This window comes from Sorex fumeus, unplaced genomic scaffold, assembly GCF_029834395.1.
Source record: "Sorex fumeus unplaced genomic scaffold, SorFum_2.1 ptg000094l, whole genome shotgun sequence".
In the NCBI taxonomy this organism is placed as follows: Eukaryota; Metazoa; Chordata; class Mammalia; order Eulipotyphla; family Soricidae; genus Sorex; species Sorex fumeus.
Genome location: NW_026606151.1, coordinates 12,942,749 through 12,959,776, shown reverse-complemented (window position 1 = coordinate 12,959,776; position 17,028 = coordinate 12,942,749). Strand labels below are relative to the sequence as shown.

The 17,028-nt window shown below is 43.1% G+C and overlaps 1 protein-coding gene across 1 annotated transcript in view; it reads right to left on the bottom strand.

Annotated features, from left to right (window-relative positions):
• Window positions 1-14,412, bottom strand: part of DCDC2 (doublecortin domain containing 2) — a 161,814-nt gene extending 147,402 nt beyond the window's left edge. The window contains exons 1-3 of the mRNA XM_056132393.1: window positions 14,298-14,412; window positions 13,121-13,465; window positions 8,461-8,515 (exon numbers count right to left, since the gene is read on the bottom strand). Coding sequence (XP_055988368.1) covers window positions 8,461-8,515; window positions 13,121-13,413 — 348 coding nt within the window. The 5' untranslated portion in view covers window positions 13,414-13,465; window positions 14,298-14,412. The remainder of the gene's footprint in view (window positions 1-8,460; window positions 8,516-13,120; window positions 13,466-14,297) is intronic.
• Between the last annotated feature and the right edge of the window lie 2,616 nt (window positions 14,413-17,028).

Sequence of the window (17,028 nt, the reverse complement as noted above, 5' to 3'; positions counted from 1 at the left end):
GAAATCTTTCCTTGAGTTAAAGAAATATTTAGAAGTTTAACTATTTAGTAATTTCCCTTTTGAACCCAGAATTCCCAGGTTTAGAATCAGTGTGTTACCCAAGTCTCCTGCGGGAAGGTTAATAATTACACCCAACTTAATGTCTAGAATCCCATTCCCAACCCAAGAGCTTTTAAGCAGCAAATCTCATGGTATGTCTCATTAGAGACTGTGCCTAATGATTAAACTGAAATGTGAAGTTTTAATAATTATATTCAAAAGCCTTAAAGACATTCACTCAAATAGTCAACCTTAAGTACTACTCATGGTCCCACAAACATTTCAGACAAAGCTAAGCTTAGAGGTTTTGAAACATGCCTTCCTAACGCCCCCTCCACAATAGTTCTATAGTTCTCTGCCCCACAGAGAAAGATCAAAGCTTATATAGAAATGTCCTCCAAATGAAAATCTAAAATGGGGTGGGTGCATTCAAGAGAATTCACTATCTAAAAAGGACGCATCCACTTCTGGTGGAGACTTTTATTAGGGTCTTCAGATTTTCATTTGTAGGTTTTGTTCAAAGACTAGACATCTCCAAACAACAAAGAGCATACATATTCCTGGATGAAACATTCAGAAACAGTCAGACTACCTCTCCTACTCTCTTTTTGCCCGCAACTAGAAGATGCAGAGCACACAATATTTTTTAAGAGGAAGTAAAAAGTCCTTGGTATTTTAAAAACCAGAAATGTGATTTTTAAGGACAAAAATAATCTTTGCCATTGACCTTGAAGAACACAGATAAACAGGATTCAAGGCAACAAAATAAACCTCAAATTGTTCTGTGTCAGAAATCAATACAAAGTGCCACAGATAAGGAAAGAGAGACCAGGAAGCAAAGCCAAAGACTACAGTCTGAATTTGGCATTAATACTAGTATGTTTTTAAGAAAGTGGAAAACTGATGCTCAATTTGAGTTGTTGACATTTCTATGTAACTAACCAAACCTACCCCATTTCTACCAACCATTGCCAAATTTCATCACGCAAAAGATTTCACCTCTGGGATAGCAGAGTATTCAGGAAATATAAGGGGAACAAGACAGTTCAGCTAATACTTTTTTTTATTGAATCACCGTGAGATTGAGTTACAAAACTTTCATGTTTGAGTTTCAGTCATATAATGATCAAACATCCATCCCTCCAACAGTATACATTTTCCACCACCAATGTCACCCGTATCCCTCCTCCCCTCCCTGCCGGCCCACCCCTCCTCCTGCCTCAATGGCAGTTTTCAACTGGTACTTTGAAGGCAGAAGTGAAATTGAGGTAATAATTCCTGCCAAATGTTCAACCACTGAGCTGCAAGGCAAAATAATGTGTAATTTCAAGATACGTTTTCCATGTGGTGGCACATTACCTGACCAATAGATATGTAATAAATGTTAACTGTTATTCTTCAAATAATAATTCTTAAAATAATAACTTCAGGGATTCTCAGGAATCCTGGGAAGAATGTTGGTGCCACAAAATCTCATTGATGGTGGTTTGGGTCAATTTTATCCTGTTCGCGCAGAGAGAGACATTCCCAGCTATTAGTCAGTTTATAATCAATAGCTTATATATGAAGAGAAATGGAAGTAACAGGCAAGAAATAAGGCATGGGTTCATTCTCAAAATTAGTCCTGGTATTCTCTGACACATTACTAGCAATAAAGTCCAAAACTATCATCTAGCTTTCAAATATAGCCTTGCACCAAAGTAATCTACCTCACAGCAAGTTCAGCAATAAATATCGATGTTAGTAAAGTCAGAATAAAATGAAGGCACACCAGGCAAGAAAGTGTAAACAGAAAGCTCTCTGAAGACAAAGTCTGGACACAGCAAATACACAATAAAACCTGACTGGATAAATAGCATTTATTCAGTAGAGTACAAAATTATACTAAAGAGACAATGAAAGCTTACCAGCAAGGTTTAACTACAGCTAATTTTATCCTGGAAGCAAAATCTAAACAAGAAGAGGCCATAAAGGCTTTTAAATTATTTGAGATACTCCAGTCTTGTGTTAGATGAATAACCAGGCATTCACGGGATGAATCAATAGCTTTCTTCACTGCAGATAAAGAACATTCAAACCCAGAGAGAATTAAGACTCTTACCAACCTGTTCATGCTACGTAATTTATAGAGTGGAAAGACATTTACAGACAAGGTACTAGATAACTCTTGTGCAAACATGACCTTCTGGAGTTCCCAGGAACAGCAACAAACCCATAGTTCAGAGAAATCAGACCCACGGATTTGGTGCAGTGAGAAAGAATCTGTAGAATGGCGCTGAGAAAGAGGAAGGAATCATTTTCCCTGAGGACTCAGTTATCCTTGAAGGATTCACAGGAAGGTCAAAGACAGGCAGATTCAATTCGGGGGTCAATGGTAGTTTGGAGGTGAGATATGAAAAAATGTGGAGTCATTAGAGATTGTCAGGAGGTGAGGGTGTTTCAGCAGATTCTTAGTAGGGAAGTCAGAGCTAAGGCTGTGACCCTGATTCAATCCCCATACCACATACGCTCCAGGAACAGCCCGTGAGCCCTGTTGGGTGTAGCTTCCCCACCCCCCCAAAAAAATCCCAGCATATCTTCCTCACTGGTATGGTGATGAGTATCCTCTCCTGTCATGGGAGATCAGGGTTCGATATGACAATCCATATGACAATAATAGTTGGGAATAATCACTCTAGATAAGAACTGAGTGCTGAAAGTAGGTAAAAGGATATACATGATAACCTTTCAGTATCTGTATTGCAAACCATAATGCCCAAAAGAAAAGAGGAAGGGGGGAGAGGGTGGAGGAAGAGAAGAAAAGTGCCTGCCATAGAGGTGGGGGTGGTGTGCAGGAGGGATCCTGGGGACATTGGTGGTTGGAATATACACCTATGAAGAGATGGGTGTTGGAACATAATATGACTGAAATCCAACCATGAACAACTTCGTAACTGTATTTCATTGTGATTCAATTTTTTTTAAAGAATATAATACACAGACAAGCCAATCCAGTGGTGCCAGCACAAAAATAAGGGTCCACTCAAGAAGGGCCCTTGGGGCCTTTAGAGGGTTCCTCCTGTTCTCCCATCAGCAACTGCCCCTGGAAACGCCTGACTCGAGCAAGGCGGCCTTGTATTTTTCCCATCAAGCTTGTTTCTGCTCCTTCTGTCACAGACAGGCCTTGACCCACAGGAAGACAATCCTCCCCAAAACGATGCTATGGAAATGGGCCTTTGCAAAATCCCAATCCACAAACAGGCAGAAAACATGATTCAGTTCTGTCTCCCATGATCTCAAACCTGCTGGCCACAACCCTCTTCTGCCCCTTGGTGTCATCTCTTAGACTCCAACTGGCCTCCCTTAAAAATAGATTTTTTAGAGTGGAAAGTCAGTTTTATAGCACTAGAGGTCTCTGTACATGTGAGGTACAGGGTGATCAGTAGACAGCTTGACCCAGAAAGTTTAGGATGTGCAAGGAACTGCTAGGTGTCTGGCACCAACTGAAAACAGCAGGATTCTGACTTGTTAAGGCCCCAGGGTGGGAGAGAGGGGAAGACACAAACCATTATTATCCAAGGAACAGGCACCTGGCTGAGGCCTCTTCTGAGAACTGAAGAGAACAGGCAGGAGAGGGCTGTGGGCCGGCCAGTGTGTGAGCATGTGAGATGGAACTTTCTCCCTTGTCCCCTGCGGCACCAAGCAAGACCATAAGCTTCTTTCATGGAGGAGAACCACGATCATTCTGCCTTTCTCCCCATGATATCTCACCCAAAATGAGCTTCATGGAAAATAGAAGCAATAAAGAGAAAACCCTCCTAACATGGTTATCAAAATCCAACTACATGCTGGATACACATTGGATACCAATGTCCTGCTAGGTACCAGGAACCTTACAAAGTCCTTATTTTCATTGTTAGGGTATTCAATGGTTGGGGGTTTTGTTTGTTTGGGGGGGGGGGGGTCACTCGATGTAGTTCTCAGGCGCCACAGCCAGTTCTGCTCAGAGGCCACACCTGGTGGTGCCAAAGGACCATACATAAGCAGTGCCAGGATTCAAATGAGGGTGGCAGCTGTTGTTGCATGCTAAGCAAGTGCCTTAACCTTTGCACAACCTCTCTGGCCCTTTCCATGTTGTCATTACTTTAAAAGAGCATCATATATACACAACAGGATGCTTTGCCACTGTAACAAAAAATAAAACCATTATGTTTGGTACAAAGGTAAAGGCTGGAGCGATAGCACAGTGGGTAGGGCGTTTGCCTTACAAGCGGCCAACATGGCCGACCCGAGTTCGATTCCTCCGCCCCTCTCGGAGAGCCCGGCAAGCTACCGAGAGTATTCGATATGCCAGACACAGTAACAACGAAGTCTCCAATGGAGACGTTACTGGGCCCGCTCGAGCAAATCGACGATCAACGGGAGGGCCTTTACCTTTACCTTTACCTATGTTTGGTACAATGTGGATGGAAAAGTCAGAGGGGAAAGGACAAATCCCAAATGATCTCACTCACATGTGGGATATACAGACACACAAAATAAGGGAAAGGCCATTTCCAACACTGACAAACCCTTGGCCTTGATTACAAAAATAATTAACAAGCATTGCAGGGAGTGATGAGAGAATGAAGATCAGACCAGAGGTGACATCGGGACAAAGGCGAAGGGTGACAACACCTTGGTCGCACAGTGGGGCGGGGGGGGGGGGGGGGGTGACTTTCTACATAATGCCATAAACTTTAACACCATCATAGCCACGTTACCTAAGCTATAATAAAAGTCATTCTAAGAACTTGTATTAAGCATAGAATTTTATTTTAAAGTCATCAAAGAGATAAGTATTTCTATGCTGTATTATATTATTAAATACATCCTAAAATGTAAGAAACTTTGCATTTGCTGTGTAACTCTGCTGTGGAAAATGAGTGAGGTGTTCCTGCACAGTGAAAACAACATATCAACACATGTTTTTCATGGTTCAAACTCTGGACTTAACTGACCCCTTGTACAAAGACAGAGAGAGGGAGGGGGAAAGAGAGAGAGAGAGAGAATTTGACGCAGTAATTAAATTTTTCAGGGAAGGCTTTTCAACTTGCGTCCTGCTTAAAACAAGTAATAACGATATAAAGAAACGTAGTAAGGGGATAATAAATGGCCCAAATGCAATGAAGACTGAGAACTGGTTTACAGAACTGAGCTGAGCACAGCAGGAAGGGTTGGAGAGGAAGCACAGAATACTGAGAAAATGGTGGCGGGAAATGGACCCTCTGGTGGAGGATATAGTGCCAAAATTATATAGATATAAAACTCTATCATTAACAGTACTGTCAATCAGATGTCGCAAATAAATATTTTTTTAAAAAAAGCTATACCACTACAGGACCAGAAGTTAAAGTAATATATCAGTAAAAATACCTAGGGGCTGGAGTGATAGCACAGGGGATAGGGCATTTGCCTTGCACGCAGCTGACTGGGGTTCGATTTCCAGCATCACATATGGTCCCCTGAGCACCGCCAGGAGTAATTCCTGAGTGCAGAGCCAGGAGTAACCCCTGTGCATCACAGGGTGTGACCCAAAAAGAAAGAAAAAAAACTGCATCTAGAATTCCCTTTGAAGATTCCAAGGAACCTTAAAACCTCCCTTTCTGCCAATGAAACTAGGGGCTTCATATGCTCCAAACAGGCCAGAATTGTGGTTCTGGTGGAAAAAAGGTGCCTGAGCACAGAGCCAAGAATAGCCCCCAAGCACTGCTGGGTGTTGTCCAAAAATAAACAGAAAAAAATGTACTGGCTGGAGAGTTAGTACAGAGGTTAAGGTTCTTATCTTGCACAGAGGCCGCCTGGTTTGGTCCCTGGCACCACATATGGTCTCAGGAGTTGATCCCTGAGCACAGATTCAGATTGAGCCCTAAGCAACACTGGGGTGTGGCAAAAAAAAAGCATAAAGATATGCATGCACAAATTGGAAGTCTGGTGTGGCCTGCACAAAAACTTCAAATAAAGAAAAAAAAATAAAGTGTCTGCCCCCAAATGCAAGACAATTAGAAAATTAGTATTCCTGTGGAGGGCAGTCTTTTTATAAAATAATTACTATACTCAAAACCTGTATTGCACAACCATTACACTTTGCCAGGGGCATGCAACATCTTCCCCAATGACACTGGAATCAAGGGGAATGGGAGACATCACGGGACTCGAGGACACACTCCAAGGACCCAAGTTCAATCCCCAGCACTGTGTGGGTCCCCTGAGTTGCCCCAGCCTGTCAGCCCTGGCAACCCCCATTATTAAGTAGTGAGGCATCACTGGGCAGGAGCCTTGAACTGCTGGGCCCAACTAACCCAGTATTTTTGGAGCTGGTTCTGGGACCACCTGAGTACTGTGTGGTTGTAGCGGCTCCCTCCTAAAAAAAATAGTTGCTGGAATCCAGAGTAAATTGATATTCATATATTTTAGGGATTCCCACATCTCAAATGCTATTGTAGAAGTTCAGGCTCAGTTACCAGCTTCATACAAGGTAGCCCTGGCTGCACATGCTTCCGGCAAAAGTATATCCAGAACAAATGTGCCGCTTGTCCTAGGTCACTGCTTTCGAGATATTACCAAGGGGGTCACTGGTGTAGTTGTAACCGAAGCACAACTTGAAAGAAGCTTATCTTTGCCTACTTTAAGCTATAAATGGTATCACATTCACAAAGAATATATTAACATGCATTACATTTTTTTAAATGCAAACTAGAATACTGATCTTTTTTTTATCTTCAAATGTCTGGGATTAGCAACTCTTTCCACAAATTATTTGCATCATGATGAAATCTCACATACTTCAAACACTCAACTGTCTGTTCTTTCCTCCACCCCAGGGAGTGAGAGGGGGACCCTCCCAGAAATTCTCAGTTGGACCTGAGGACACAGTGTTTAGGGGTCTCCAGTGCCACCCCTAGCAATGTTCGGGGGACCAGGCAGTGCCTGATCATATGAGGCTCAGCCACATGTAAGGAATGTGTCCAATAAACATAAACCCTGTACCATTTCTCTGGCCCTTTATCTGCAGTTCTTTTTTCTTGGGGGCATAAACATAATGTCAGAGGAAATGAGGAGAGTGGTGGAAGTTTTTCTGGGGAAATTCCCAATAAAAAAGAAAAAAAAATTTTTTTCCTGAAAGCCATTTGTCCCCACAGAAAGCTCATGACTTTACATGGGCCATAATGGAAAGAGGGAACATCTGAACTTGCAGACAGCCTCAGTCTGGCTATAGATTTCCCCGTCTCGCTTGGACACGCAAGGTGGTTGGGTAAGCTCTGATTTTCATCTGTCATTTTCATCCATCAACAAAGAAATCCCAACCTACCAAAGAGCAAAATGCTCTGCCGGGGGTTCAGAAACTATGTGAAATAGTTGTGCTCTTAATTTGTTTGTCTTCAATATTCAAACAAGTTTTTTGTTGCCTATGATCAAGCGAATATTCATGCAAGGTTTTTTTTAAAAAAAAAAAAAACAGGGGGTCAAGAATAGCCGAGATCAGTACCAGGAAGATTACTCCACAGCTTAGAGGCCAGCCGGGCATTCTAGGAGAAAGGGCAGCTCAGACTGAGAAGGGAGCACCAAATAAAGGGTGTTTGGAGGATCCTTCCAGGAGGGGAGATGCATGTTGAAAGTAGACTATGGACTGAACATGACTGCCACTCAATGCCTCTTCTGCAGACCACAACACCCAAAAGGAGAGAGAGAACAAAAGGGAATGCCCTGCCACAGAGGCAGGGTGGGATGGGGGGGGATGGGTGTGAGAGGGATACTGGGATACATGGTGGTGGAAAATGGGCACTGGTGAGGGATGGGTATTTGATCATTGTATAATCAAAACCCAAGCACAAAAATTTGTAAATCTACAACTATATCTCATGGTGTTTCACTAATAAAAAAAAAAGGAAAAAAAACGGGGTCAGAGTGATAGTACAGTATATAAGTTGCTTCCTTGCATGCGGCCGACCCACACTGAATCCCCTGCACCATTATATTATTTCCCCAAGCAGCACCAGCAGTGATCCCAGAGCCAGAAGTAAGCCCTGAGCACCACTGGCTCTGACCCAAATCTCCACAAAAATGTGTTTTCTTGGTATCACAAAAAGCCCAGTGGGCTCTTCTGAAAACCTGGGGCACAGATGGGGTGACGCCAGACACATATCAGAAGCAAATCAAAGCAGGGGATTTTTTGGTATATAACTTGGTATATAGCTATACTCAGAAAATCAGAATATGTCATGTCTAAAGTGTCTAAGTACTCTTTGGTTCTGATAATTCCTTAAAACACAAAATTTCCTCTTTCTAGCCATTGGAAAACTCATCTCTTAGGATTAGGATACTCTCCCGGTCTTGAGACATGCCCTAAGAAACAAAGATCAAAGTTATTTAATTGAAACTTCAAGATATGATTCGCTTTACCTCTGAATTAACAACTTCCATTGGTTTTTTCTTGATTTCTCCTATGTCCAAGTAGCTGGAGTGGAAGGGGAAAAAAAGAGAAAGATTTCATTTTTAGCTTGAGTAGTTATATCATTTTTTAATTATTAAAAAGATTACAATAAGCCATAGGCGATACTTAAGCCCAAATCAAAAATTAATAGCTGCTAATTAAAAGCAATAGTAAAAAGAAAAATTAATTTCACCCTTACCAACCAGTGCTGACACATGTTTATCCAAATTTCAATGAAACTTAAAGTCTCAGAAATAAATATTTCTACTTGGGAACAATTTTTTTCCAGCAACAATTACTACTTACTGCATATGATTCTTCTACTTCTTCTATTCATTTTGATATAAAGTGGCTTATGTGTAAATCTGCTGAGCAGGTCAATGGATCACAGGTTTAAGTCAAAGCTCTGGTGGTGTGCGCTGGAATAATACTGTGAAAGACTGGAAAATCTATTTCCCTGTCTAAGCACTTGAATGACACAAAAATGCTCAGCCATGTGAGATGGCTAAGTTACTGGTTCACCTAAGAGGAAGATGGATGGATGAGTTAAACCCTGGAGAGCCCTATTGGCCCATTACTATATATTACAGATATTAACTAGTGATCATTGTTCAATTCTAGCATGAGCACAACCTAAAACTTTGTTTTTTTGTCAACTTCAAGCAGTTAAGTTCATCATTGTGCTCAGGGCCCATTGTGCTTCATACACAGAAGGTGCTGAATAAACATTTTAACAGCACTTCACTTATAATCACAGTCTCTCTGACTAAACTGTCATAATTAAGCATGCAAAGATATTTATGTTAGAATTAATTTGGACCACTGAAATGTGTTCTATTGTCATCAGTTTGAGGCAGATTTTTTTTTTATTTTTTGCTTTTTGGGGGTCACACCCAGTGATGTTCAGGGGTTACTCCTGGATCTTCACTCAGGAATTTCTCCTGGTGGTGCTGGGGGACCATATGGGATGCTGGGGATCGAACCCGGGTCAGCTGCGTGCAAGGCAAATGCCCTACCTGCTGTGCTATTACTCCGGCCCCAAGGCAGATTTTTTAATAGAATATTTTACTTAATTGATGTAATTGGAAATGATCATGTGTGCACTATAACAGTATTTGTAAAAGAATACAAATAATCTTTTTTTACAATAAAATGGATCTTTTGCAAATCTGCAGGGACTGTTTGCTGGCATTCTACCAAAAAATTCTGGTGTGTACCAGATTCCTAAGGTTAATATAGTAGACAAAACTACATATGGAAAATTGGGAAGGGGGGAATAACAATCTCTAGAATTCTCTTTTACAAAATAAAGTTTTAACAGCCACCTTAATTTTAATTATTGATTAATAATATTAATTAATTGTGGTTTCAAAATTATTAGGAAAAATCTGAGCAACAGAGAGTCTAACAGGATGTCGATTGTTTTCATTTGGAAATAGTTTTTTCGCTACTAATATCTTTCCCAACGATATTTATACATGTAGGACCCTCAATACCTTTTGTTTTGTCAGTTGCTTCATTTGTTATATGTATATACAACTGCTAAACTTCAAAGTCAGTACTAAAAATGTTCAATTCTATCATTCTCGCCATAAGACAATTTAAGCATAGATCCTATTACTTTGTCACAAACTATTCACCAGTCAGTATGAAAAATTAACCATGTACACTGTTATAAAAAGTTTGAGGGCTGGCTTTGTGTGTATGTGTGTGTGTTAATTAAAAGCAAAGCTAATTATGCAAATCTAATGTGTATTTTTTTATAAATTTATTTATTTAGACACCATTACTTTTTTTTATTTTTGGGTCACACCCAGCGATGCTCAGGGGTTACTCCTGGCTCATGCACTCAGGATTCACTCCTGGTGGTGCTCAAGGGACCATATGGGATGCTGGGAATCGAACCTGTGTCGGCCATGTTGGCTACGTGCAAGGCAAACGCCCTACCTGCTGTGCTATCGCTCCAGCCCCTAATGTGTATTTTTTAGCACTTTGAAGTGAACTTTTTATTGGTCTGGAACTATACTTATATTCTCTCTGGAGTTACTTGAACCAAATAAACAAAGACCATATCAATTACTAAAGTGAATCTATAATTTTGAGCTGTTAAAATATTCTGAGGCAAGAATCCATTCCTGAGAAATGGCTTTATATGTAAATTATTTAATAAAGAGTAAAGTCTCTGATTAAAGGAAGTCAATGTGGAATGTTTTACACATCTTAAAAAAATACCTTTGCTGTAAAGAAGGATCTCTCTCATATATGGAATATAAAGAAGTATAGTAAGGGAATAATATATGGCCAAAAGCAACTGATTCTAAGAATCAGAGTTTACCACCGCAGTGAGATGGTGCGGGGAGGAGGGCAGGGAGGTGAGGAGGGAATCCTGAGACAATGACAGAGGTCATCACACTCTCTGTGTGAGTTGTGGTGTTGGAATGCTGAATGCATGGAACCCTATCACTGACAATATTGTAACACTGTAAATCATGACAACTAAAAGAGGTTTTTTTTTTTTTGCTTTTTGGGTCACACCTGGCAATGCACAGGGTTACTCCTGGCTCTGCACTCAGGAGTTACTCCTGGTGGTGCTCAGGGGACCATATGGGATGCTGGGAATCGAACCCGGGTCGGCCACGTGCAAGGCAAACACCCTACCCACTGTGCTATCTCTCCAGCCCCCTAAAAGAGTTTTTTAAACCCCTTTTGGTGCTTACAAATCCACTAATTTACAAAGTATTTACTTTTTACAACAATCCTATGAGAGAAAAGTGGAAAAATGTTCCAATTCTTTACTAGGACCGAGCCAAGTGGCCTCATTAAGGATATAGAGTTAGCAAACTCCATCTCAGGCCTCCTGGTTTTCAGTTTTCATTTTTAAGTTTATGTAAATCACACATTTTCATTTAGTTCATCTCCTACAAAGTTGGACAAGCATAATAAAAATGGTTTCAAGTCTCCAAGTGCATCCCTAAGAATTGCCCCATGAAAAAGAATATCTAGTACAACTAAAGGTAGAGCACCTAAAATGCCCATAAAGTTAAGCAAAGAGAGATGCTATGAATAACTTTAGTGGTATTTGAGAAGGTACCTGTGTACAATTAAAATCAAAATTCACAAGCACCAATTTTATCATACTGATATTTTTGCTAGCCAAAGTTCTAAGCTGAGTCTTTGATTAGATATTGTATTAAAAACTATGAGATACAATCACCACACAATCAGAAATTCCACTGCAGATACAGACATGGGATAAATGAAAATGTGTCCACGACACATAGCATTACTCTACATAATGGAACATACATGAACTGATAAAAGGATAAACAAAATGTAGCATGTGTATCCCTCAGAATATTATTCAAGAATAAAAAGGATGCATGTATTCATTTAATCTGCCACCAAGATGAGCCTTGAAAACACAAGCAAAGTGGAAAAAAAGCAAGAAACACACACACAAATAAAACATATGGTACATGATTCCATTTCTATGAAACGTTCAGAACACATAAATCTATTGAGACTGGGGGTAAATTAGTGGATATGAGAAAACAAATGAGAAATTGGAGGTTTCTTTGGAGACTGGTAGAAATGACTAGTCTAAAAATGATTGCGCAGTTCTACAAATACACTCAAATAAAACCTTGAAATGCATGGTTTGGATATGTGAACCATCTCCACAAACCTGTTAAAAAGAGAACCTCTAAAATATTCGATTCTGCCTGTCCTATATTAACTGCCTGCCTCGGAAATTACTCCACACAGCTTCAACTTTTTTTTTCCAAGTGGATTTGTATTTCTCTTAATTGCTTTATATTTTGCATTAATATTATTCACATGCATAGCATGGTAGCTCCTATTGGACGGTAAAGAAAGTCAAAAAGGCCTGGTCTCATTCATCGTTGTTCCCCTCTCAGATCTAAACAGTGTTTGCTAGTTCACTGAACACCTACTATGAGTTCCGTGCTAGCACTGGGGCATAAACCCCAAGACCCAGATCTTGGAAGGGTCTAATTATAAGGTGATTGGAGACAAACAGGAAAATACAGTAAAAGCAATTTTTTCCAGCGCAATGCCAATAACACTAATATCCAGAAGATGGGAGGTGGGAGGATTCTCTTTGTAATGACAGGTTGAAAGAATTTAAGGGGAGGTGGAGGAGGAATCAATCTTCTCTGGTGAATATACAGTATGAAAATTCAATACTTCTGTATAGTTCTTAAGAAATCTTTCTTTAGAGACCAGAAAATTCATTCCAAGGGCTCCTCCCTGGAGAGAGAAGATTCCCTAGGCCCAGAGTTGGGAGGACCACCACCACCAGCAGCAACCGGGGTGGTGCCCCCCAAAGATCAATCAACCAATAAAAAAATATTTATTTGATCCAATAAAACAGTTTCCAAGCAAACAGTGGGCAAAGAAGGGCGAGGAAAAGAGGAAAAGTGTACAGAAAAAAGTTAAAAGCGGGGGTTAACTGAATTCCTTTGTGAAAGATTCCCGAACTTGATTAAAGTTTTCTGTTTTATAAAGGGGCTTTCCAGGCTGGGACCCCATCTGCCAGGAGGCCTCTGGCTGGCACCCCGCCTGTTCCGGACCCCCCAGGAAGCCACAGCTGGGGACCGCAGGACTCACTTGAGTTTCTTGAACGCCTCTTGGCCCCCGGCCACGTAGTTGCCCCCGCTCTGGATCTGGTCGAGCTTGCGGATGCGGTGGCCGGTGCGCGGGGTGTAGATGTTTCGCACGGCTCCGAAGGGCGCCTGCACGCCGCCCGTCACCTCCTTCAGGAACACGTCGAAGCTGGTCACCTTCTTCTCATGGAACACGACGCGGCGGCCCGCGAAGAAAGGGTCCCCGTTGCGGTACACCAGCACGCTCTTGACGACGGGCTGGGACAGGTGGCTGGACTTGGCGCTGGCGCCGCTCATCTTCCCCGCGGGACGCCGCGCGGGCTCGGTGCCCCGGCCGCCTGCTGGCCGCCTGGAATGAATGGGACACACAGACCCGCCGGGAGCACCACGCGGTGCGGGGTACCGGGAGTCCGGGTTCGAGCGTCACCGCGGCCGGCACAGCCAATCAGCGCCCGCGGGGCGCGCACCCACCGGGTCCCACGCTGTCTGCCCCCGGGCCACTGCAACCTTCCGGGCTTGGGACAAGGATGAACCGGGGAGGGAACGTGGGAGAGACAGGACGCACACAGACGCGCGCGCATACACACACGCACACGGGCGCGCCGCACACGGGCACATACAGGCGCGCGCACATGCACACACGCACACAGGCGCACACGGACGCACACGCGCACACATGCACATACACACACACAAGCATACAGGCGCACCGTACACGGGTGAACACACATGCACGCGCACACAGGCGCACATATACACACATATGCACAGGCGCACACGCACGCAGAAGCACACGCGCGCACCGGTGCGCGCACGCGCGTGCACACACGCAGGCGAATTCGAAACACTACGACTCCGGTACCAACATCCTCCACGCTCTCTGCAAACAGCCAGTCTTGCCTCCCCTTGCTCCTCCGCCTCTCCACCTCCTCTCTGCACCCACAATAATTCTGGCCAAAAAAAAAAAAACTAAAAGCGAAAAGCGCATTGAGAGAAAGACGGGGGCGGGGAGGGTGGGGGGACCGCCGCCCCCTGCCCAGGAGATCAGTGCCGCAGAGCTGGCCATGGTTGGGCATGTCTGAGCGCAGAGGGCAGCGGCGCGCAGCCGAGTGCCCGGTGGGGGCGGAGGGCGCGGGTGGGACCCCCGGGAGCTCGGGTCGCAGGGGTCCCCACCGACCTACCTAACTGGCACTCGAGGGCCGCGGGGGGCGGAGCGGGCGAGGCGGCCGGCGGCTGGGTTGGCAGCTGGCACCGCGGTGAACTCGCTCCGCTGTTCTCCCGCTGCCGTTGCCTCAGCGGGCCTCCCTCACCCCCGGGAACGGAGTTGTTATTTCCCGCCGTTTCCATAGCAACTGCAGCCACGCGCGGGCCGCCGAGTCTGGGAACCGGGTCTGGCGCGCCCCTGGGTCCCTTTGGGTCATGCCCGCCGCCGGGGACAGATGCTGAAAAGAAATCTGGGGATTGGGGACTAGGGTGGGTGCTGAAGGGAAAGCCTAATGGCATGCCTGCGGCTTACTCGTGGCTCGGTGCTCAGGGATGAGCATGTGTGGTGCCAGAGACAGACTCAGCAAGAGCAGTGTCCGCTGTGCTATCGCTCTGCTCCAAACACTTACAAATTTTTTTAAAAAGGAAAATAATTTCCAACTGAATGCAATACAGTTACAAAGTTTTCCATGATTGGTTTGTTTTCAACCACCATACAATGTTCCAACACCGGTCCCTTCACCAGTGTAATTTCCCACCATCAATGTCCCCAGTTTCCCTTCAGTCTCTATGACAGGCGCCCGTGCTCTCTCATCTCTTTTTCTCTCTCTCTCTCTCTCTCTCTCTCTCTCTCTCTCTCTCTCTCTCTCTCGCTCTCTCGCTCTCTCGCTCTCACTCTCTGCATTATGGTTTGCATACACATACTGGAAAGTTATCATGTCTATCCCTTTATCTCCTTTCAGCACTCACTTCTTGTCTGGAGTGATATTCCCAACTATCATTGTCATAGTGGTCCCTTCCCTGTCCTGACAGCCCTCCCCCACCCCCAACTTGTAGCAAGCTTCTTACCATGGGCCAGTGCTCCTGGCCCTCGTTTCTGCTCTTTTTGAATAAACCTACAATTTTTTTTGTAGGAGTACTGCTATTTATTCAGCCATTGATTAGCTGATTGAATTGGGCATGAACTCCACCTTATTTTTTTTTTATTTTTACATTTATTTACTGAATCACTGTGGCAAAAGTTACTAAACTTTCATGTTTAAGTCTCGGTCATACAATGATCAAACACCTTTCCCTTCACCAGTACTCATTCTTCACCACCAAAAACCCCAGTATACCCCCCCTCCCATCCTTCCAAATGCCTGTGAGGCAGATGATTTCTACTTAACTCTTCTCTGCATTGATTACATTCATAATTTCAACAAAAGATGCACCATTATTGTTTAGAATTTCCCCCAAAATAATCAGAATTGCTGAAAAGGCATTGTGAGATATTTTGTTTTCTATAGCTGGTTATGAGAATCATATAATGTCACGTGGCCTCGATATTGGATTTCTGCAAAGAGCCAGATAATTACGAGATTGTAAACCTACAATTTTTAAAGAACCAATCATGAGACCAGCTTGAAGCTGAGAGAAGAGTCTTTCAGGGTCTCAAGAAGGGTAAATGGGGACATTTAGATTTTCTGTGATCAAACGCTCAATTCATACTACTTATGTTCATTGGAAAAGGAATGAGAGAGAGAGACAGAGAGAGAGAGAGAGAGAGAGTCAATTTACCTGTTGAACCAACTTTTGTTGTGTTGAACTCCTCTAAAGTTTACTCTTGTTTTCATTTATTTCTTTTGGGGGGGGGGCGAGGGGGCACATCCACCTGGGAATTCTCAGGGCTTACTCCTGGCTCTGTGTTCAAGAATTACACCTGATGGGGATCTGGGGACCATATGAGTTGCCATGGATGGAACTGGGGTCCAGCCATGCATGCAAAGCAAGAGCCTTGCCCTCTGCACTACCTCTCCAGGCAATATTCTTTCTTTTGTCATTTATTTCTTCTTCTTTCATGGGGCAGGGGACTATAGCTCAGTGGTAAAACCCACCTGAGTGTATGAGCCTGAGTTTGAGCCCCAATACCATTCCACATCATTGAGTGTATTCCCTGGGGCCACAACGATTGCATGCTCTGGAGGACCAGAGCCAATATGATGGTTATCAACCCATGTCACCCCAAGGTATAAAAACAAGAAAGAAGAAAGGGGGGAACTACTTTTCCTCCCATTCTTTGAGTTTCTTTCGCTATTGGATACACAACTTCTTTAGATAAATTTTTAAGCTTTCCTTTATCTCTGATCAGAGGCCAAGGTCTTCTTATTGTTCAATACTGTATATTCTTTTCTCTACATATCACATGTATTAAGACCATCCAATATTAATCCTCCTCCCTAAGTTACTTTGCTTAACATAATACTCTCCACTTCCACCCAAGTTGTAGCAAAGCACACGATTTCATCTTTTCCTACAGCTGCATAGGACCCTGTTGTGTGTATATATCACACTTTATCCATTCATGTGCCTTTGGACATTTGGGTTGTTTCCATATCCTGTCTATTGTGCTAAGTGCTTAGAAAGACATCTGAACAAGCATTTAACAAAGGAAGAAGCCTAAGTGACCAACAAGCAAATGAAATGAGTGATATTTGGTATCATAAAGTCAGAGAAAATCAAACTAAAATCGCTCAGATTTTTCCACCAAACTGGCAAAAATTAAGGTAGGACAAACTTTAGCTAGGTCATAAAGGATGAAGAGCTGCAGGGTCACATGCGCCACTGTTGAGACTATGGACTAGCCCAACCGCTATGGAAATCAGCTGCATTTTCTATAAATAACTAATAAATCATGGTTTCAGGATCCAAAGTTATATAAAGAAAATA